Here is a 23,042-nt window from a genome sequence, read left to right as displayed (position 1 = left end):
AAGAGAGGAGCATTTGTAATGACCGGCTGTCCCGACCCAATATCCCTTCGGATTCGGAATTGCACCCAAGGTGCTCCTACTGTCCGATTCGATGACAACTTTAGTGTAGATGATGTTAGCCGCTGGATTCGAAATGCATAACCAATGTTTCAGCATAAAATGACGCGTCAATGTTGATTTAACATATCCTGCATTTGGTTTCTTTCACACATGCTCAGATTTCCGGATATGCTGGTTCGGTGTATAACCAATGTTTCAGCATAAAAAACAGTCTACATGATTATATACAAGGCATACATATATCTACTGTAATATCATTCGTCATGATAAAATGAAACTTTTCATGTGAAATTCGGAAATAATTTCTAGTTAATAGCTGCATGGCGGGGATTTGTAGCTTAACCACGGATGATATACCTCCAAAAAAATCACGGATAGTATCAATTCAATAACACCATTGCAACTTTTTTATTTACTTCCGTGTTTTAATGATGCTATATATGGCATATTTTCTTTGTTTTTTGAATCAAGAGCGACGTGGTTATTACCGCCGGCCGGACGACATTACCCCTACATGTTGCCTATATAAGCCAGCCCAATAATCCTACATCTACGTAAACAAGCCAGCCTGCCGCGCTCCTCTTGGCTCCACCTTCGCTCCGATCCTCGGCGTAGTCGACGAGCTGGTGCTCAATTTCAATGGCAATGGCGCCCGTAGCACTTGCACTCTGCTTGTGTACCGCCGTCCTCCTCTCCACTCCACCACCCGCGCATTCGTACACCGGCGACCCATCCACCGCTCCCGGTCCGAGCCCCGCAGCGGCAGAGCCGACGTCGTCCTCGGAGTACAAGACGTACATCATCCTGCTCAAGCCTCGAGCGGACGCCCAGGTCATGGACGACGAAGCGCGAGAGGGCTGGTACCGGTCCTTCCTCCCCGACGACGTGACCGCCCACGGCGAGCCGCGGCTCGTCAGCTCGTACAAGACCATCTTCCACGGATTCGCCGCCTTGCTGACGGAGGAGGAGCTGGACGCCGCGTCCAGGAAACCCGGCTTCGGGCGCTGGTTCCCGGACGAGATGATGTACCCCACGACGACCCGCACGCCGGAGTTCCTCGGCCTGAGTAAGGACGCCGGCTTGTGGCCCAAATCTAGCTACGGCAAAGGGATCATCATTGGGGTGATCGACTCCGGCATTGAGTCGCGCCATCCCTCGTTCGACGACGCCGGCATGTCGCCGCCGCCCGCCAGGTGGAAGGGCACGTGCAAGGGCATGGTCAGGCCCGTCCGGTGCAACAACAAGCTCATCGGCGTCAGGTCCTTCGTGGACTTCAACCCTGACGACGAGACCGGCCACGGCACGCACGTGGCGTCGATTGCGGCGGGCAACTTCGTCGCCAATGCCTCGTCATCACACGGACAGGCTGCCGGGACGGCCGCCGGGATCGCTCCCGGTGCACACTTGGCCATGTACAAGGCCTGCAGACCCACTGGGTGCCTCCGTTCGAACGTAGTTCACGCGATTGACACGGCGGTGGGCGACGGGGTCGATGTGATCAACATCTCCCTCGTCCGTGAGTCGGGAGTACCGCTCGACAAGGATGTTGTGGCCATTGGCGCATTCCGCGCTGTGGCCAAGGGCGTCGTCTTCGTGACTTCTGCTGGCAACGACGGCCCCGACTCGTCTACTGTCAACAACGACACGCCGTGGGAGATCACGGTGGGCGCTGGGTCGGTGGACCGGAAGCTCGCCGCCGGCCTTTTGCTGGAGTCAGGCGACCTGGTCGAAGGAGAGGCACTGGTACAGGCGCCCAACTCGACCGCTTACCGACCCCTCCACTACCCCGGCGAGGGGTGCAGGAAGGTGAGCGTTGAGCGCACGAGGGGCCACATCGTGATATGCGATGATGCCAGGGTTAAGGTTGACGTTCAGGCCCGCATCATCAAAAATCTCTACAACAATGGCGCGGCTCATGTCGTGCTGATCGGTCAGGAGAAAGCCGGTTTCACCTTGGGCTTCAGGGAGTACGGTTCCTCCGTCGTGCAAGAGCCCGCCGCCGTCGGCCACAAGCTCAAGGACTACAGCCAGTACCCGGATTCCGCGGCGCAGGTGTTCTTCAAGGGCACGCAGCTCGGCATCCGCCAGTCGCCCACGGTCGCCTACTTCTCCAGCCGAGGCCCGAGCCGCGGCAACCCGCGCATCGTGAAGCCCGACATCCTGGCGCCGGGTCTCAACATCCTCGCCGCTGCCACAGAGAGTCCAGACCGGGGGCCTTTCAGATTCATGTCCGGGACGTCGATGGCGGTGCCGCACATCAGCGGCGTGGTCGCCCTTCTCAAGGGCGTGCACCCGGACTGGTCGCCGATGGCCATCAGGTCCGCCATAATGACCACGGCCGATGAGTTGGACAACGACGGCAAGCCAATCATGAACGAGAAGCATGAGCCGGCGAGCGCATTTGCTGTAGGCGCGGGGCACGTCAACCCCACGCGGGCCGTCGACCCGGGGCTAGTCTATGACTTGGAGGTCAGAGACTACGCCGGGTACGTTTGCCATCATTTTGCCAGGGCCAGGCTCGACAACGACGACGACGACGACTACGCCGTGCAAGACATCCTCCAGGACCTGAACTTGAATTGCAGGAACGTGCCCCGTCTGTCGGATGTCGACCTCAACTACCCGAGCATCGTGGTGCCGGCGAACAAGAAGGTGCGGCGGACGCTGACGAATGTGGGGCCGGCGGAGCAGTACACGGGCAGGTTGTCCATGGCCCATGGCGTGGGGGTGGATTTCTCGCCCAAGTCGTTGTCCTTCTCGCGGCCCGGGGAGAAGCTCACCTTCCAAGTAAGCCATCATGGGTCCGAGGTCGCAGAAGGATTCTTGATCTGGGAGTCGAATACGCACACGGTCCAAAGCCCACTCGTCGTCGTGCGTTCGTGAGCAGAAGTTAGACATATCGGAACACAAGAGATGTGCTACTCCACTGTACTACTCCTACTACTAGCTTTGCATTGCTTACACGATCAGAATAAAAGAATATGTTATTTACTTATTTTAGAGAAGGTGTTTTGGTGGCTGAAATTTTGAAAAATTCAAAATTTATACATCTCAGTTTCAAAAGGTTCTGAAAAATATGCACGTATACAATGATGTAATGTACTCCTATATGTGTCTAGAATTATGTAATAAAATACCTTCCAATTGCAAACTGCACAAAAATGTCAAAATCGTAGACTTTGGGAATGAACAGTTCAAGTGCTGAAAAGTTATAGATTTATTTTTTCTTTTATGTACGTACATTATATCTCTGGGCATATGTGTATTTAGAAAAATGAAATGTAAAATCATGAATTATGAATTTTTCCAAAATTCGGCCTCCATTTAGCATTTTCGCTTACATCGCCCATCTATGCAGCATGTCCGTACTGTCCTTAACTACGTGAGATTTCTGATGGGTCTAGGAGTTTGCAAAGATCAGGAAATGTTTTTTTAAGGAAAGATCAGGAAATGTGAATCCATTTCCAGTATATATTCGAACCATGCACGGTTTTCTTGCGATAAGAATTTGTATTACTCAAACTGTTCTAAATCACGCAGTCCCGAGTGGAGCCAAACAACTGTTTGGCCCTCAATATGTCTAAACTTAGCCATGTAATCACTACAATTGTTCTTGCTTCTGCTTATATGAGTATTTCTTTCAGCTTTTTTAAGATGTAAAATCTCATTGATTAAGGAAGCTGAAGATGAAAACTGCACATCCATGGGTAAAGGTTAGTCGAATGACAAGCGGAAAGTTAGGTGGTATAGGATGATATTAGTGAAAACTGCACATCCATGGGTAAGGGTTAGTTGAATGACAAGTGGGAAGTTAAGGATAATCATAACTGATACACAATACTCCCTGCGCTGGCAATCATCTTAGGGAACACAATGTCCGAGTTCTGGCCATTGCAGAAATTCCTGAAATTCAGAACACCGGGGTGGAATGGCTATTGCATGCTATAAATGGCCTTCCGGAAAGAGAAAGAGCCATGTTGCTCATGGTTGTATATATTGAGATGCTGGTGGGGCATATTTGTTGTGAGATGGTCCATGATAAAATCCCATCAACCGTCAAAGTCTCATGTACTCCATCCGTTTCTCGATATAAGACGTTTTGACAGTTTAAATTGAACTGCCAAAAGTCATATATTTAGGAACGGAAGGAGTAGGTTCCTATGCAGCTATCCTACATGGATACTGTTAGAGGCAAAGGCACTATAATGCATCTTCCTATCATGCCAAGGCGACGAGATCGGCCTATGCCTTGCTCTGTTGAAAATCTTCCCTGGGTAGCTCTACTCATAGCTAGGGTGGGCAAAACTAAACATAGACGGATCCTTTGATACATCTTCTGGGAGTGCTGGGGCTGGCATGTTGCTTCACAATCATGATGGTGAAATATTGTTTAGCTCCGGAAGATTTATACACGTTTACTCCTCGATCGGCCCTTGAAGCAGAAGCAACAACCTGCATGAAAGGCATGGCATCTTCCCTACAATGGTGTAGCAGCAGCACCCCGGCCCGATGATTGTTGAATCAGACTGTGTTGAGTTGGTGAAAATGTTAAGCAACGAGGAAAGGAAATGATTAGCTTTAGCTTCCTTAAACAGTGAGATTTTACATGTCAAAGCTGAAAGAGATACTCATATAAGCAGAAGCCAGAATTATTTTTTTTGAAATCCAGAACAATTGTAGTGATTACATGGCTAAGTTTGGACGTATTGAGCGCCGAACTGTTGTGTGGCTCCCTCCGGACTGCGTGAATTAGAACAGCTGTCTCGTGCAGATGGTAACATAACTACTTGAGTAATACAAATTTCTTATCGCAAAAAAAAACCGTGCATGGTTCGAACATATACTCCTAGACCCATCTGAAATCTCACCTAATTAGGACAGTACGGACATGCTGCATAGATAGGCAATGCAAGCGGAAATGCTAAATAGAGGCTGAATTTTTAAAAATTCATAATTTTGCATTTCATTTTTTAAAACACACATATGCCCAGAAATATAATGTGCATACATTAAAATGAGAGCTAGACATGAAAAAACAAATTACGACTTTGCAGCACTTGAAATGTTCATTCTCCCAGAGTCCATAATTTTGATATTTTTGTGCAGCTTGCAATTGGAAGGTATTTTATCACAAATTTTACACACATATACATTACATCATTGCATACGTGTGTATTTTTCAGAACTTTTTGAAACTGAGAAGTTTAAATTTTTCAAAATTTCAGCCACCGATATGTCTTCTCTTAAATAAAAATAATGGATTCTTTTATTCTGATTGTGTAAGCAATGCAAAGCTAAGTAGTTGTAGTAGTAGTAGTAGTAGTAATAGAGTGGAGTAGCACATCTCTTATATTAGATCTGTCTAACTTCCGCTCACGAACGCACGACAAGGAGTGGGCTTTGGACCGTGTGCGTATCCGACTCCCAGATCAAGAATCCTTCTGCAAGCTCCGGTCCATGACGAAAATACTAGACAGACGACACTCCATGCACGATGCATGCACGATTTACAATCAGATGGATGTGAAGCACTTTATTCCCTGATTCAATGGCTGGATGTGGAGCGTCGTTTATGCATCGTCCAAAAACGTCGTGTGTATAGCAGCTCTCGGTCCATGATGGCTTACTTGGAAGGTGAGCTTCTCCCCGGGCCACGAGAAGGACAGTGACTCGGGCGAGAAATCCAAGCCAACGTCATGGGTCACGATCTTGCGTGTGTGCAACCTGGGTGTGTACTCCCCCGCCGGCCCCACGTTCGTAAGCGTCCGCCGCACAGTGGTGTTGGCCGGCACCACGATGCTCGGGTAGTTGAGGTCGACGTCCGACAAACGGGGCACGTTCCTGCAATTCAAGTTTAGGTCCTGGAGGATGTCTTGCACGACGTAGTCCTTGTCATCGTCGTCGAGCTTGGCGAAAAGATGGCAAATGTACCCGGCGTAGTCTCTGACCTCCAGGTCATAGACCAACCCCGGGTTGACGTGCCCCGCGCCTACAGCGAAGGCGCTCGCCGGCTCGTGCTTCTCATTCATGATCCGGCTGCCCTCGCTGTCCACGTCATCCGCCGTGGTGATTATGGCTGACCTGATGGCCGCCGGCGACCAGTCCGGGTGCACGCTCTTGAGAAGGGCGACGACGCCGCTGATGTGTGGCGCTGCCATCGATGTCCCGGACTTGAATCTGAAAGGCCCCCGGTCTGGGCTCGCCGTGGCGGCGGCGAGGATGTTGAGCCCAGGCGCCAGGATGTCGGGCTTCAAGATGCGTGGGTTGCCGCAGCTCGGGCCTCGGACGGAGAAGAAGGCGACCGTGGGCGACGGGCCGACCCCGAGCTGCGTGCCCTTGAATAACACCTGCGCCGCGGACTCCAGGTGCTGGCTGTAGCCCTTGAGCTTGCGGCCGACAACGGCGGGCTCCTGCACCACGGAGGAGCCGTACTCCCTGAAGCCCAAGGAGAAACCGGCTTTCTCCTCACCGATGAGCAGGACGTGAGCGGCGCCATTGTCGTAGAGATTTTTGATGATGCGGGCCTGGGCGTCAACGTTAACCCCGGCATCATCGCAGATCACGATATGGCCCCTTGTGCGGTCAGCCCTCACCTTCTTGCACAGGTTACCCTCGCCAGGGTAGTGGAGGGGTTGGTAGGCGATCGAGTTGGGCCCCTGCACCAGCGCCTCTCCTTCCACCAGCACGTCGCCCAGCTGCCGCACAAGGTCGGCAGCAAGCCTCCGGTCCACCGAACCGGCGGCCACCGTGATCTCCCATGGCGCGTCGTTCTTGACGGTGGATGGGTCGGGGCCGTCGTTGCCAGCAGACGTCACGAAGACTACGCCCTTGGCCACCGCGCGGAATGCGCCAATGGCCACAACGTCTCTGTGCAGCGGTAGTCCTGGTTTACGGCCGAGGGAGATGTTGATCACGTCGACCCCATCGCTCACCGCCGTGTCAATGGCACGAATTACGTTCGAACGGAGGCACCCACTAGGTCTGCAGGCCTTGTACACGGCCACGTGTGCGCCGGGGCCGATGCCGGCGGCCGTCCCGGCAGCCTAGCCGTGGGACGACGAGGCGTTGGCGACGAAGTTGCCAGCCGCAATCGACGCCACGTGCGTGCCGTGGCCGGTCTCATCGGCAGGGTTGTAGTCCACGAAGGACCTGACGCCAATGAGCTTGTTGTTGCACCGGACGGGCCTGACCATGCCTTTGCACGTGCCCTTCTACCTGGCGGGCGGCGGCGACATGCCGACGTCGTCGAACGAGGGATGGCTCGACTCGATGCCGGAGTCGATCACCCCGATGATGATCCCTTTGCCGTAGCTAGATTTCGGCCACGGCGTCCTTGCTCAGGCCGAGGAACTCCGGCGTGCGGGTCGTCGTGGGGTACATCATCTCGTCCGGGAACCAGCGCCCGAAGCCGGGTTTCCTGAACGCGTCCTCCAGCTCCTCCTCCGTCAGCAAGGCGGCGAATCCGTGAAAGATGGTGTTGTACGAGTGGACGAGCCGCGGCTCGCCGTGGGCGGTCACGTCATCGGGGAGGAAGGACCGGTACCAGCCCTGGCGAGCTTCGTCGTCACGTCTTGTACTCGGAGGACGGCGTCGGCTCTGCCGCTGCCGTGCTGGGAGGGGAGGATGGGTGGCCGGTGTAGGATTGGGCGGGTGGTGGAGTGGAGAGGAGGACGGTGGTACACAAGCAGAGTGCAAGTGCTACAGGCGCCATTGCCATTGCCATTGAGCACGACCACGTCGACCACGGCGAGGTAGCGCGGCAGGCTTTGCTTATATAGGCAACATGCATGGGTAATGCCGTTCGGCCGGGGCTAACCTCGTCGCTCTTGATTCACCAAAAACAAAGAAAATATGCCATATATAGCATCATTAAAACACGGAAGTAAATAAAAAAGTTGCAATGGTATTATTAAATTGATACTATCCGTGATTTTTTGGGGGTATATCATCCGTGGTTAAGCTACAAATCCCCGCCATGCATGGAATTATTTGGTTTGTTAGCACTTTGACACATGCAGCTATTAACTAGAATTATTTCCGAATTTCACATGAAAAGTTTCCTTTTATCATGACGAATGATATTACAGTAGATATATGTACATAATTATGCAGAGTGTTTTTTGCACAATACACCGAACCAGCTTATCCGAAAATCCGAGCATGTGTGGAAGAAACCGAATGGAGGACATGTTGAAATCAACGTTGACGTGTCATTTTATACTGAAACATTGGTTATGCATTTCGAATCCAGCGGCTAACATCAGCTACACTAAAGTTGTCATCAAGTCAGACAGTAGGAACGCCTTGGATGTAATTTCGAATCCGAAGGGATATATGGGTTCGGACACGCCGATCATTAAAGATGCTCCTCTCCTGGCGCTGGAGTTTTCAAGCGTTGATTATGTTCATTGTTGTAGGGAAGCAAATCTTGTTGCTGATAGTCTAGCAAAACACTGTATTAGAGTTAGCTTATCTGAGTCTTGGGACTCTAATGCCCCTGACTTTATTTTGCCTCGAATTGTAAACAATATGGCCATTGTTTGAGGATTAAAGTTTTGATGATAAAAAATATTAATTACTTACAATTCAGAAAAAATGGGTTTACACATTTTTAACACATGCATATCTTAGGATGGTAACAGAGAACGCGTGCCTCTCCTCCCAAGGGAACATGGCACTAGTGTTTCTGCTTCCCATCGACGGTGTCACCGATTTGCCCTCCTCTCTTATGGCCTTAGGGTCATGGGGCATGATGGATCTCGACCCTTGCCAACGAGAGGACTCCATTTTTAGAAAAAAAAAATGAGTTTTATTAGGGTTTGTGTCCTACTCAAGAAGGTAAGACGGCAACGGCTCCCCAAAGGCTGAAGATAGAAAAAAAAAGTTCTCCTCACATAGCCCTTGTCCTGGTGCTTCGTTCAACATCGTGAGAGGATTTGTGGAGTTATGTCTCTGCTAGATCTCGCAGCTATATGGTTATCTTTACTGGATTTGCTCAGATCCAATCTTCGTTCATCTATATTCGTGTGTCTTGAGGTGGGATACTTCCGATCTACTCCTCTCTTTATCGGCGGTGGTTGCTGTTCTAGTGCACTGGTTCTATGAGGCCTTAGTACGACGATTTTACAACTGTCAACTACAACAACTTTTACCTGGCTCTGGCGAGGGAGGGCGATGACGGCAGCGCGCCTTCGAACCGCTTCAGTGCTTATTGTCGTTGCTAGGTAGTCTACAGATATGGACATAAATTTTTATTCTATTTGATATTTGTTGTACTGCTATGATTGAAAATGAATTATCAAAAGCTTTCCGCAAAAAAAAAACCACCTGCATATCTTGAGGACTTTTTATTGCACAAATATGAAAAATATATTTTTATAAAGCCCAGATTTTGCTGTGACTAATAAAGCCCATTTTCTTATTTTTGTGGACATGGCAAATGTAGTATAAATCTAGGCTTTTCTTTTACTGGTCTTTATTTTTACAGGGAAAATGCCTCCAGGGGCCGATGGGTAGAGTGTTTGGGCTGTGGTGTTTCCCTATCGAACAAAATCATACGGTGGGATTATCGCTGGTACCGAACGACTCGTTCGGTGGGTCGATCGCTCGTACCGCGCGTGTGGCGATGCTCTCCCCACCCGAACGTGTGGAGGATATCAGGGTCCAAATTTTAACCCAAGCTTTCTTATCCTATTCATGACCACTGGTAAATATATCAACCCCAACTCCTATATAAGTTTTTTCAAACTAAAAATTGGAATAGAAACCAACCAAACTAAATGTGGATGAAAACCTCATAAAAATCTTGGAAATAATGTTTCGGATAATTTTTCAAATGTCTAGGCCGAGGATAAGTTAGTAGACACCCTTTTGTGTCGATGAATAATTCTCCGTCGATCTTACGAGATATATGTAGTCGTGAACTACTGTACAGAGAAGGGTGATATCTGATGGGATCTTCTCGGCGATGAAGATGACACAATGATTTTACCTAGGTTCAAGCCTCCGGATTGGTAACAGCCCCGTCCCCAGTCGTAATCGAGAGCACTGGTGATATTCAGGGGAGTGGAGGGGCAGGGCCGGGAATGCGGGAGCATGTTCACAGACAAGGCCGAGATCCATTCGTCACCCACTCCTCCACACACTCCTCCACAGCCGCCACCACATTATCCTTCATCTCGATAACTATTGACTATTAGGTTAACCCTGGGTGCTCCAAGATTCCACCATAATTCGCGAGATTCTAAGAATAGTTTTTAACTTCAGCTTAAAGACCATTCTACAATGTCTCTTATGTTCATGGCGATTGCGACACATGAGTAGTGCTCTGAAGCTAAAGGTGGATGCGTAATCTTGCAACTCCCCCATAATTCGCGAGATTGTAAGAATAGTTTTCAGCTTAAAGATCATTATGTAATTTCTCGTATGTTCATGGCAATTGCGGCACGTGAGTGGTTTTTTTAGGGAACTAAAATCTTTATTGATCAACTAGTTCCGGAGGAATAATTACAGAGTCATAAGGCTTAAGTAACCAGCGTATGTCTACCAGTATCTAAGTACAAAGAATATTTCGCTAAACTATCAGCTTCATGATTCCTTGATCTACTTTCATGAATGAAATTGCACTCCTCGAAATCTTGTGCACGAATTCTAAGCTCCCTTACAATAGTTTGACGTGCACCTCCAGTGTTTGCCTTTACATTATTTGAAGACAGTCCAATGAGACCAGAATCCTTTTAAGCATTAAATCATCAGCGGTGGCCAAAACTTCCCGCACTGCTAAGGCCTCGAAAATCGTCGGGTCTGAAATTCCTGCCCAGGAGATCGAAGAAGACCCTAAATATTTTCCATATTCATTCCGACAAACAACCGCAACTGCTCCTCGATCTCCATATGTACAGAAGTAGCTCCATCCACGTTACATTTAGCGATTCCGGAGGTGGACGAATCCAGGGTTGACTCGCCGGCTTGGGAGGCCGGGTAGCTGATAATGCTGGAGCAAGAGCCTCAACCTCTGCGATGAAGCACTTGATGAACATATGTGTTGACATGGGTGGCTGGAACACATGTTCGTAGATTGATTTCCGACGCGCATGCCATATCGCCCACAAAGTCACAACCATGTATGTAAATCCACATGTGGTAAAGAGTCATGCATAGTGAATAGACATTTTTTTTGAGACCTTTTACAGTACATCAGATCAATATAGGCCGTTTATTTGTGTGTTTCGATGGCCCAGATTTGAAAATACTACTGCAGATTTTCGGTAGTATATTTTGTGATCAGGGGTAGTTTCGGTAGTACTGCAGCCAAGGCGGAATTAACTCGCGTAATAATAGCATCAGAGATTAATTGCTGTGATTAATGGTCTCCTACATGCAGCATCAAAGGGCGACACCTCCCGCGTTCTGTGATTACGCATTGGCCATCGCATCGCATGCACTGAGACAAGCATGCATTGCCGCATTAAAGAGAAGAATTACTAGTCGAGACTTGAGAGTTGAGACATGAAAGCGGGCTCATTTGGAAAGGAGGAGACTTGCGGAGGAACCAATCTTGGGTGCCATCCGAAGATCATTCGATTCGACAGAGAGAGGGCCGACAGGCGGAGCGGAGCGGCTGCGCTGTCAAAGATCATGGAAGGGCGACTGGAGGCCGGGAGATGGAGCGATCGGCCCTGTGCGACTAGACGGCTGCCGGACTGCTTCGGCTGCTGACGAACTACCTGAGAATGAAGGGCAAACCTACGAACTTAAGATGAAGGATAATTCCTTTTACATATTTGATTACCTAGGTTTTTAATCATTAAAATTAACATTAAGAAAAGATAAATCTACCCTAACAGCCAATTACCAAAATATCCCAGGGAGAAAAAAAATCAGGAATCAATAACGACCATTGGATCAGTTATATATTACCCACTATTTTTGGTAGTACGATGCACCGTAAAAAAATCTCTTTTTTTGTTAAAGGGCGATTTTATTATCTCAAATGTAGCATCAAGTGGATACAAAGCATTATGAAAACACCCGGCCTCTGCATAATTAGGATGCACATGGCCCAATATGAAGGTCTGACAACAGACATAACTTTGCATTTTCTTCTCTGGTCATTATCATGTGCTCCGTCATCTCTTCGTTTGCCAAAGCCCACACTGATTTTGAAGATGAGTAGTCAAGTAATGCGTGGCACCAAGATTCTGGCTGCCCGCACGTGAGTCTCGCAACCCACGTATCTGTTGGTGGGATCCAAGATGTGCATGGCTACTTCCCAGATGGGCCTTTTCTTTCGTTTTTCTCCAAGTCGGTTTTGCCATGATGTGTCTTTCATTTTCCTCTTCTCTAAAAGCATCTCTAACAGACACGTTAGATTGGCCGCGCTGAAAAAAACAACAACTACATTACGCGCGTGACCAAAACTGGTGCTCCAGCAGATGCGCTAAAATCCCGCGCGCCGGGGAAAACAATATTTGCGCGTGCTGTAAAATCTGGGCTGCTGCAGGTGAGGCCGCCGGATTGGGTATTGTATTTTTACGTTTCTGGTAAAGCAAAACACTAGCCTAGTGCGCTAAAACGCTATTTTGGCGCTGCAAAAAAAGTATTTAACGCCCGCGTGTCTGTCAGAAATGCTCTAAGTTAATTAAGTTTACCATGTTGAATACGTGGGATAGCAAAGCCTTGCTAGGTCGGTGGCTCAAGGGTCCCAGGCCGGCGCACATACGGGAAATATGGTATACACGTTACAAGGATACAAACATATGACTTTCTCTCGACATTAGACACCCTCATCATTTACCATTTTTTTAACATAGTACAGACGTAAGCACATATATATACATGCATACACTCACCGTTATGACCGCATACACGTACACCCTACCCTGTGAGCACCTCCAAAAACTGAGCCACACCGTAGACGCCTCGTAGTCAACGAGAATGTCTTCTTCCATTGAACATGCATCACCGGAAATCCTGAAATAAATCTAGAATAAGTGCGAGCACCAAGACTTGAACCCTAATGGGCCGGGATACCACTATCCTTCTAACCATCCAATCACAAAAAAAAAGTTAGCACCAAAATTTTCTAGACTAAGAGAAAGAGGAGTTTGCCCAGGACCGATAGTGACCCCAAGTTATCCTCTTCCCAAACTCTACCATTTTTCAGTTGGGCAAGTATAAAAAAGGAAAAAAAAACCGAGAGTTTTGACTTATGGATCATCAGAATCTCTAGTTGAACATATCGAAAAGTCAATTCACCAAACTGCAATAATGTGGAAAACAAAATCGGAATGTTAAAGCAGGGTTTTCATCCTAGAGCATGTATAGTCGACATGTATCATCTCTGCAGCTCGTCCTCAAGGCATCCTAACTGAAAAGAGAATAAAAACTGGCATGCACACTCCAAGACCAGCCACAGTTCACAACATATTTAAACCACTCCAAATACCGATTGAGGAACATGCCAATGTCCAGGATGAAGCTTATCCCCAGATTCCAATCATTCCATAACAATGCCAGAGCACATTGGTTTAAGCTTACAAGCCCGCCATTCATTCGGTTCAAACTTCAAAGTAAGCATTCTCAGGTTAACACAAGATTTCAGATTGCAGATCGGTCTAGGCATAATGATCCAGAATTCTAACTTCCAAAAGATATTAATTCATTCGAAGTTAAGAGGGCATAACGTTGCGTCATGCTATCGTTTTTTACATGCTGAATTGACTAAGGAATCAACCATTCTACTGAATTCAACAGCGCACAAGTAAATCCAAAATACGGTAAGCTTCCCGCCACTTTTGCCCAAACTGTGACTGAGGAAGTGCATCAGCAAATCCTAATATACCCAAACTTCTCAAGGAATCCCCCCCAAAATGAGATTTCAGGAAAGTACCACCATTAGCTTCCTAATCCTCCAAAATAACTCTGATTTGACATTTTTGAGTAACCTGCAAACCAAAATATAAACATGAGTTTGTCGAGATCTTTGTCATGATTCTGAAAAAAATGCATACTAGAGACATCAAAATACTGGCATGGAGAGAACACCTGAAATAAACAAAAGATTTTTGTTCCTTTAATTTCTTCTCGAGCTCAATGTATATAAACACAAGTAAACACAAACATGAGTTCAGAAGTACACAACAGCACAAACAGATTCCAGTTCATACTGCTTTAGAGCAATTACAAAAATGAGATGCCATCTGCAGACTGCAAACGTGCTTTGTTTATTTACTGATGCAGCCAAAATTATGACATGGTATCTATTAAGTTTCATGCACCAACCACTAGAACAAAAGTCCAAAACAGATGGAGAAGGTTGGGCAATCCACCTATACTTCAACACCCCCTCTAATGCATGACATGATAAGGCCTAAACGTGGATAGAAAGGGGTGAAGAAATACTTATTTTATTTAAATTACGGAAGCGAGACTTGAATCCAAGAGTAGTAGAGCCAAAAGGTCCAAACTCGTAGAGAAGGTTGGGCAATTCACATATACTTCAACAGTAGCAAGAACAAGCAGCAAGTTTAGGTTAGATCATTAGATCAGTAGGTGTTAATAATATATTAATGATGAAAAACAATGGATCATGCATAACCATTTTGATGTTTCACACTCCCAAGTTTTAACTATGTAATAATAAGTCATGCTTGGTGAATCAGAAAAGTGCACCACAATAGGATTTGGGCTGTGATGAATAATACCCCCTCCGTTCCAAAATAAGCTAAAACCACAACACTTATTTTGGAACGGAGGCAGTACATGAAACAAGGAGAGCTGGTTATGAGAAAGTACCACAAGAAAGATTAGCTGGTGCACTTCATTTCAACAGTTCTATTTCGACATGCAAATTCTCCCTTTTGACAGTGTTTGGCGATACCTCACTTTTAAGGGTGTTTTTCTTGCTCCAACCTGCAACAATGAAAGCAAGAACTTAAACAACTATAACACCGTATACATTTCTCTGCATAGTATAAATGACTTTAAATGGCAAAGGAGAATGAGACATTGGACAGATTACAGTAACTAGATGAATAAAATGCATATAGACATACAAATATCCAATCAAACAAACAAACAAATAAACATGTTCCCTAGTCTGCCCTGATACACAATATGGATGTGGTGACATCGAAAATTTCAGAAACAACAATGCGCTGGTATAGAAATATAGAAACAACACTGAAATGATAATAAGGTGGCACACAAGCTCCATGGAACAGCATTGAGAGGGAAGGTGCGCACGGCAAGATGCCATCTAGCTCCCGGCAGCAATTGTTGGGGAGGCACGTCTTGGTTGTGCGCGAAAGGAAGGCACAAGTACATATTAATAGTATGTTATACATATTTTAATATAGACATGATTTCAATACTGAGCAGAGGATGCAGCAGATACCACAACTCAACACAAAGATGATAGGCAGATATTTTCTCCATATATATAAAGGCAACAAAAGTAAACAAAAATAGGTAGTTAGCTGCTACTAGGATAAGAGGTGGCACGTTCTGGTTAGGTTTAAAGGGCAGCAGAACCAGAAGATGAACAGACTAGAACATACTCAGCCTTTCACCTGAGCTATATTCCATCCACATCCCTTTTTTCCTCTCTAGAGTTCTTTTGTTTCTAGTACTGGCAGCTCACAACAAAAGGACTCCAAGCACTACTCTCCCCCAAATTCACCTAAATTTCCCCCCAGTTTTCCCAAATTCTAGCACAATCTGTGTATATATAGAGGACCCTGCATAAGCCCCCAAGGCCCCAAGGCGCACATAATTTCACAAGACAAGTTAAAATGAAATGTGTCCAATGGGCCAAACTAACAATAGGATAGTATATTTGCTTTCACCACTTCCAGGACTTAAGCAAACGGGAATGTTACCTGCAGATGGAATTTGGCTTGATTCCAGCCAGGTTGGAAGCACACATGGTAGTAGGGGATGATCTGGTACTGCTATAGCTAGACCAGAAATCCCAGTTATCTTCTTAGTAACCACATCGACGCCAAGAATTTTGTCGCCGCAGGCAAGGTACACGATGTTGGCTTTCAGTGGGTTGATGGCGCCAATTGCCAGCATTTGCTCCAAGGGTGCCGAACAGAGGAGTGCATCATCCCAAATCGGAGCAAACGCCGTCTCATGGTCCAGCGTCCAGGAGCTGCCCCCGTCGTCCAGCGAGAACAAGCTGATCACATATGGCTTCTCCTTGGACACCTCGACGTAGCGCATCTTCCCCTCGCTGACCCCCATGCGCCGGTGGCTGCCCGATGTCCTCGTCGACGCCATGCCGTCCAGGTGAGGGAGCACGCTGCCTCTCGGCAGCTCGACGAAGCGGAGCTCCGGACGGTCGCTGAGGGGGTCGACCGAGATGGCGCCCCAGCTGTCGTCGATCCACCACAGGCGGTCGCCGAAGGCCACCACGGCGTTGTCGATGTCCATCTTCCGCCCAGCGGGCAGCGGGGACGGCAAGCCCGCCACCTTGTCCCACTTCCCCGTCTCCGAGAGAAACCGGCGCATGACGAAGCCCCCGTCCCCCTCCTCCTCCGGGCCTCCGTCATCAGTAAACATCTCGGCCACCGCGTACCTCTCAGGCGGCCCGTCGCCGGCCTGGGACTGGGTGAGGAGGCCGAGGTGGCGGCAGGCGGAGGTCCTCTTGGTGCCGTCGAGGTCCGGGAGGCGGTAGAGCTCGCCGGTGAGCGGGTTGCAGACGAAGCGGACCACCTCCGGGTCCGCGTCCGTGCCGGCCCAGGAGAGGTTGCAGACGAGGGCGTGGGCGTCGAGGCGGGCGTGGCAGAAGCGCACGAGGAGGAGGCCGTCGCCGCTGGCGGCGGCGACCTGGCCCGAGACGAACCCGCCGTCGCCGGCCCCGGGGCGGCGCGGGTGGACGAGGTGGGCGCGGAAGGTGAGGCCGGCGACGGACGGGGCTTCGCCGGCGCGGAAGGACACGGCCGGCGCCGGCGCCCCGGACTCGTCGACCGACGCGCGCTGGATCAGGGCCCACGGCGGGCGCGAGCGGGAGCGCGCCGTGCAGAGGGAGCGGCGGAGGCCCGCGGCCGCGACGGCCACGGCAACGGGTAGGCGGCGGAGCATTCTGCTGCGGGCGGGGGTGGGGCTGTTCGGTGCCGGTGCGGTGGTGGTGGGACGGCCTAGAGACTGGAGTGGAGGAGGGTTTTGGGAGTGGGAGCGCGCGGAGCCGCCGAGTGCGTCGGCCTGGGTGAGGTGGGTTGGGTGTCGGGTTCACGCGAGGACTGCTGTGGACTGGTTCCAGCGAGCGCCCGGTGCTGGCTGACGTTTTCGGCATTTCCCTCTCTTGCTTTTGAGTTTTGACCGAGCTGTCTGTTCGAATTCGCTGCGTGACCGGTCCATTGTGGGCTGTGGTTCTGCAGAGTAGCAGCGTTCTGATCGAGGAAAACGGATGAAACAGCGGGCACATGCTTCCTACGTTCTGCCAAATCACTTCTACCCCTAATACAAGACCGTTTTGACCCTTTAAAAAAAATATAAGAACGTTTTGCAAACTACTTACATGACTGTAAAATAAAACTACTTCCACATTATTATTAGACACCCTCAAGTTGCCACAGTAAAAAAAAATTGGTATGTTCTGCATTCCAAAATAAGGTAAAATTACGAGTGAATTCGGTTTTACCCCATATTTTGACATTTGTGACACAATTACCCCATTTAGCAGGATTCCATCTGTTTGCCTCATTTAGTAAAGGTGTTGCCACAGTTTACCTCGTTTGAAATTTTGTGTGCGTTCTGATTGGCGGGCCCCTATTGTCATGTCTAGCTGGCACGCCACATCGATGGGTTTTTTCTGCCTATTTTTCTCCCTGCTGGGCCGGTCCTCGCAGCTTCCCCCATCAAGCCTAGGATCACACCAGAGTAGGTCGCTCGCATCCAACACGGAACGCTTGAGTCGGGCCACACCATGCTGGCCTCCAGTATTCACGGCATGCATCGCTCGCGTTCCTTCCGATCGCATGCACGATCCTACCCCAAACCACTACCTCCTTCGTTAGGAGGGGTAGGACGGCGAAGAGCGGCATGCAAGAGGCGTGGCCGCTGTCGATCATCAAAGTGTGTCGTAGCTGGTACCGTCGAAGCGTGTCGTAGTCGGTACGACAATCTTCTCCTCTCCCATACATGGCCGCATTCTCTATTTCTCACCCCCGGTGGAGGGTTTTGTGGCTACATTTCAGTCTAGGATGGATATTAGATGGGTTTAGGCTACTCGTTTTTCCGGTCTGAAGTATTCTGATGAGATGATTGTACTTAATAGCGTCACATGCCAACTGGACCTGACAATTAGGACATGCCGGTCAGAAGACACAGAAAAATTAAACAGGGTAAATTGTGACAAGACTTTTGGTAAATGGGGTAAACTGGATGAAATCTCATAAATGGGGTAATTAGTGTCAAAATGTCAAAATATGGGGTAAAAACAGGAATTCACTCTAAAATTGCTATGTCCTACATTTCAAAAGAATTTTTTTGTATGTTCTACAACACACACACATCGCGATAATCGATGCAAAATTAATTGTATGTCAATGAACAATTCATTTTTGTTTTGTACCCTTGGCTCTGATGAGCTTGCTTTGGGGCTTGCTCTGGATAAAACATAGTTCTACGATGTTTTTCATTAAATAAATAAAATATTTACAAAAGGGATAGAAAACAAGAAAACACGGTCAACCTATGCTAGTTTTGGGCAACATAATACAATTAAGGTAGCTTATCTTCTGTCCAGGACTTGATCTTGTGCGCTCTTGCAGGCTTTGCTCTGATCTCTGCCACTGCAAGTCCTTCCTCGAGGTAGTATTTCCAACCATTGAGATGAACATGAACTAATTTAAAGATCTTATCATTGCGTATCGACCAGATACCCCAGCAACTCATAAATATAACATCCATGGCAATCTCAGGTGGCATGAGTTGAGTCATAAGATAGATATCATCATAACTTGATGTCCCCCCGATTTCTAGTCGGGAAGATGAAATTCCAGCAGCTCAAAGCGAAAAGGGCAGTCCCAGAAGAGATGAGTCAGGGTTTCCTTCACATTATCATCGCGCAAAACACAATTACAGGATTGCAGGTACATTCTCTTTCTTTTCAACAAGTTTCTAGTATTGACTCCGTCATGTAGTAGAAGCCAGAAGGAGATCTTATGCCTGACTCTAGCAGCACAATGCCAAATTTGTTTGAATATGTGGTGATTGTTTGCTGGCCCAATGATACTCTTGTATACCTTCATGGAAGAGAAATGTGGTGAACTACCTGACAGCTGCCATCTATCGTTTTGGTTATTGGTTTGTCTGATGTTGAGATCTGCTTGCGATTGTTGAAATTGAGCATATGCTTGGTATGATAGAGACCTATGAAAATGCCCCCCCCAGGCTTTGCTCTTCCATCATATGCTGCAGTGTAACATCTTTACTGATGGAGGATAAGAAAAGCTCTAGGTACTTTGTGCTCAAGCCTTGGTCCTGCCAGTTATCATGCCAAAAAATACAATGTCGCCTTCCCCTGCTTTGCATTATGTAATATATTTGAACTTAGGTAGCATTTTGGAGACATCTTTCCACCAGAAGGAGCCCACAATCCTCTCCCCAAGTGCAGCGGCCACATAGTATGTCTCCCAAATAGTCCTGACCCATGGGATATCTTCCTTGTTGAGAAATTTATGTAAGAATTTCATAAGGACGGATTGATCGTGGGTGTCAATGTCAAGTATCCCCAAACCACCATGGCTTATTGGTTAGCAAACTTTTTCCCATGATATCATAGCATGTCCCTGTTCTTCAGTTCCATATTTCCTCCGGAGACAGTGTCTTAGGAGTTTGTTGAATTGACTACAGATTATTTTAGGAATGGATAGTGTGCTCGGGCATGCTAGCAAATACAGATTTTGTCAGGACCAACTTATCTCCATGTGAAAGAAGTGTAGAACATCCCATTACTCTTTTCTCAATTATGCATAGCATTGGAGTGAAATCTTCAACTCTTGGTCTAGAGAGGCTTAGTGGGAGTCCCGGGTATGTGATAGGGAGTGAAGCTGTCGGTGTCAAAACCGGAGGATCTCGGGTAGGGGGTCCCGAACTATGCGTCTAAGGCAGATGGTAACAGGAGGCAGGGGACAAGATGTTTACCCAGGTTCGGGCCCTCTTGATGAGGGTAATACCCTACGTCCTGCTTGATTGTTCTTGATGATATGAGTATTACAAGAGTTGATCTACCACGAGATCGTAGAGGCTAACCCTAGAAGCTAGCCTATGGTATGATTGTATGTTGTCCTATGGACTAAACCCTCCGTTTATATAGACACCAGAGGGGGTTAGTGTCGGTGTCAAAACCGGCGGATCTCGGGTAGGGGCTCCCGAACTGTGCGTCTAGGCCGGATGGTAACAGGAGGCAAGGGACACGAAGTTTTACCCAGGTTCGGGCCCTCTCGATGGAGGTAAAACCCTACATCCTGCTTGATTAATATTGATGATATGGGTAGTACAAGAGTAGATCTACCACGAGATCGAAGAGGCTAAACCCTAGAAGCTAGCCTATGGTATGATTGTTGTTGTGTATGTTGTCCTACGGACTAAAACCCTCCGGTTTATATAGACACCGGATAGGGTTAGGGTTACATAGAGTCGGTTACAATGGTAGGAGATCTGCATATCCGTATCGCCAAGCTTGCCTTCCACGCCAAGGAAAGTCCCTCCCGGACACGGGACGAAGTCTTCAATCTTGTATCTTCATAGTCCAGGAGTCCGGCTGAAGGTATAGTCTGGCTATCCGAACACCTCCTAATCCAGGACTCCCTCAGTAGCCCCTGAACCAGGCTTCAATGACGATGAGTCTGGCGCGCTGATTGTCTTCGACATTGCAAGGCGGGTTCCTCCTCCAAGTACTTCATAGAAGATTTTGAACACAAAGATAGTGTCCGGCTCTGCAAAATAAGTTTCCACATATTGCCATAGAGAGAATAATATTTACACAAATCTAATCTGCTGACGTATTCCGTAGTGTGACACACCACGGCCAAGCCTTTATCCGAGTCGTTTCATTATCCCACCTCAGCGCGTCATGCGAGGCGGTTTCCTTGGCACGTCTTGTTAAAGCAGAGATCGTGTCCCCTTATTCCGGGATTCTCATCAATACGGGCGTGGGTAACCCAACCGTGCCATTGATAACGGCGCTTGGAGATAAGCAAGTTTTACCAGGCTGGTGGGGACATGTAGTTGCGTCCACCCATATAAGGGGATAAGGATCCACCTTTTCACCTACGCCTTCTTCCTCCTTCACCTATCCATTCTTGCGCACTCGAGCTCCAGCACCCAAGTCCGCACTCCCCACCTCAACCTTCTCCAGCCATGTTCGGAGCGGGAGGCAAGTGGATGGTCTCCTCCGTCACGAAGGGACACATCAAAAAGCTAAGGAAGGCCCGATACCTGTCTAACGACATCGCGTACCGGCTTCCCGAAAAGGGGCAGCTCATCCCCACCCCTAGGCCCCATGAGAGGGTGGTGTTCCTTCCCCATTTCCTCCACGGATTGGCTTCCCTCTCCACCCATTTGTCCGGGGGCTCATGTTCTACTACGGCCTGGATTTCCATGATCTGGCCCCGAACTTTGTCCTCAACATCTCGGCGTTTATCTCGTGTGTGAGGCTTTCCTCCGCATCCGCCCCCATTTCGGCCTATGGCTCAAGACTTTTAACGTCAAGCCGAAGGTGGTGCATGGCAACCAGGCGGAGTGCGGAGGCGCCATGGTGGGCAAGATGGCAAACGTCTTATGGCTTGAGGGCTCCTTTGTGGAGACCCTAAACGGGTGGCAATCGGGGTGGTTTTACATCACCGAGCCACGCGACCCCGAATGGGTCGTAGCCCCTGTGTTTCGATCCGGACCCCCTACGCGGCTCACCTCCTGGAAGGAGACGGGCCTATCGTGGGGTAAAAAAGGAGAGCTGACCGGACTCCAAACATGTGTCCAAACCCTGGTGGACAAGAATCTCAAACTTGTCAACGTAGTCCAGGTTATGCTCATCCGCTTGATCCTCCTGTGTCAACAACGGGCTTTCAACCTATGGGAGTTCGACCTGGCGTGGCACCAAACTCTGAGCAGGCTCTTCGACACGACGTACGAAGATGCCTGGAAGGTGCTTTTCAAGGGCGCCGAGGCTCTCGCATCCGCTACCGAGGATCGCGGATTCAGCGCACAGCATCACGCTCTCGCAGTAAGCTATTTTTTCCTTTTACAGGGTATCAGTTTTTCATAGTTTGACTCCATGCGGGATCTAAGCTCCCTTGCCTTTGACAGGATTGGCAGGTGACGTCCGGACAGATCAACTGTCCGGCTCCTTTGCCGGAAGGCCCAGCGGACGCTCGCTTGGCGAAGCCGCTGGTTCCGGCACCCTATGTGGTGCCGGAGAAGAAGGCCACGAAAAAGGCCACGGGGACTCGAAAGAGTGCCCGGCGCCAGGAGGTGTCGGATCCATCATCCGACGGTTCCGAGGCGCATTCCTCCCGTGAAGACGAGGAGGAAGAAGAAGAGACCTCCCCCCTCCAGCGGGAGGAGAGAAGAAAAGGAAGGCCGCCCTCTCTGGGGAGGCCGGAGGGTCCAAGAAGGGGAAAACCCTTCCTCCAGACTACTCCACCGACGCCGACGACGGCGGAGAGGAGTGGCTGCCGAGGGCCAAGCCCCTGGCAAAATCGTAAGTATCTGGGTACCAGAGTAATTCATAGTATTCGTTTATTGCACAGCTTTCCCTTATGTCGAATATGTTTATGCAGCCCACCCAAAGACTGGCTCGACGCGTCGTCGAGCGGCTCACTGGACTCGTCGGATGTCAACTCGCTTCCGACGGCTTCCTCCCCCCGCCCTACGGACGACATCAAAGTGTTGTCCCAACAAGTTCCAAGCCGGGAGGAGGTGGTCCTGGAGGCGCCGCAAGGCGACCTCCCGGACTCCAGGAGTAAAGGGGA

At 48.9% G+C, this 23,042-nt stretch overlaps 2 protein-coding genes and 1 pseudogene across 2 annotated transcripts in view; 1 reads left to right on the top strand and 2 right to left on the bottom strand.

Moving 5' to 3' along the window:
• Window positions 1-1,080: 1,080 nt before the first annotated feature.
• Window positions 1,081-2,943, top strand: LOC119309418 (subtilisin-like protease). The gene is made up of 2 exons (XM_037585453.1): window positions 1,081-1,287; window positions 1,642-2,943. Exons 1-2 carry the CDS (start codon window positions 1,081-1,083, stop codon window positions 2,941-2,943), a joined length of 1,509 nt encoding a protein of 502 aa, XP_037441350.1.
• A 2,490-nt stretch (window positions 2,944-5,433) lies between these two features.
• On the bottom strand, window positions 5,434-7,443 carry LOC119309324 (annotated as a pseudogene).
• A 6,260-nt stretch (window positions 7,444-13,703) lies between these two features.
• Window positions 13,704-23,042, bottom strand: part of LOC119354086 — a 67,250-nt gene continuing 57,911 nt past the window's right edge. Inside the window, exons 2-4 of the mRNA XM_037620790.1 lie at window positions 15,942-17,268; window positions 14,857-14,973; window positions 13,704-14,006 (exon numbers count right to left, since the gene is read on the bottom strand). Coding sequence (XP_037476687.1) covers window positions 14,882-14,973; window positions 15,942-17,268 — 1,419 coding nt within the window. The 3' untranslated portion in view covers window positions 13,704-14,006; window positions 14,857-14,881. The remainder of the gene's footprint in view (window positions 14,007-14,856; window positions 14,974-15,941; window positions 17,269-23,042) is intronic.

The sequence above is a fragment of the Triticum dicoccoides genome, chromosome 1A (assembly GCF_002162155.2).
Source record: "Triticum dicoccoides isolate Atlit2015 ecotype Zavitan chromosome 1A, WEW_v2.0, whole genome shotgun sequence".
In the NCBI taxonomy this organism is placed as follows: domain Eukaryota; kingdom Viridiplantae; phylum Streptophyta; class Magnoliopsida; order Poales; family Poaceae; genus Triticum; species Triticum dicoccoides.
This window is presented reverse-complemented; position numbering and strand designations above follow the sequence as displayed.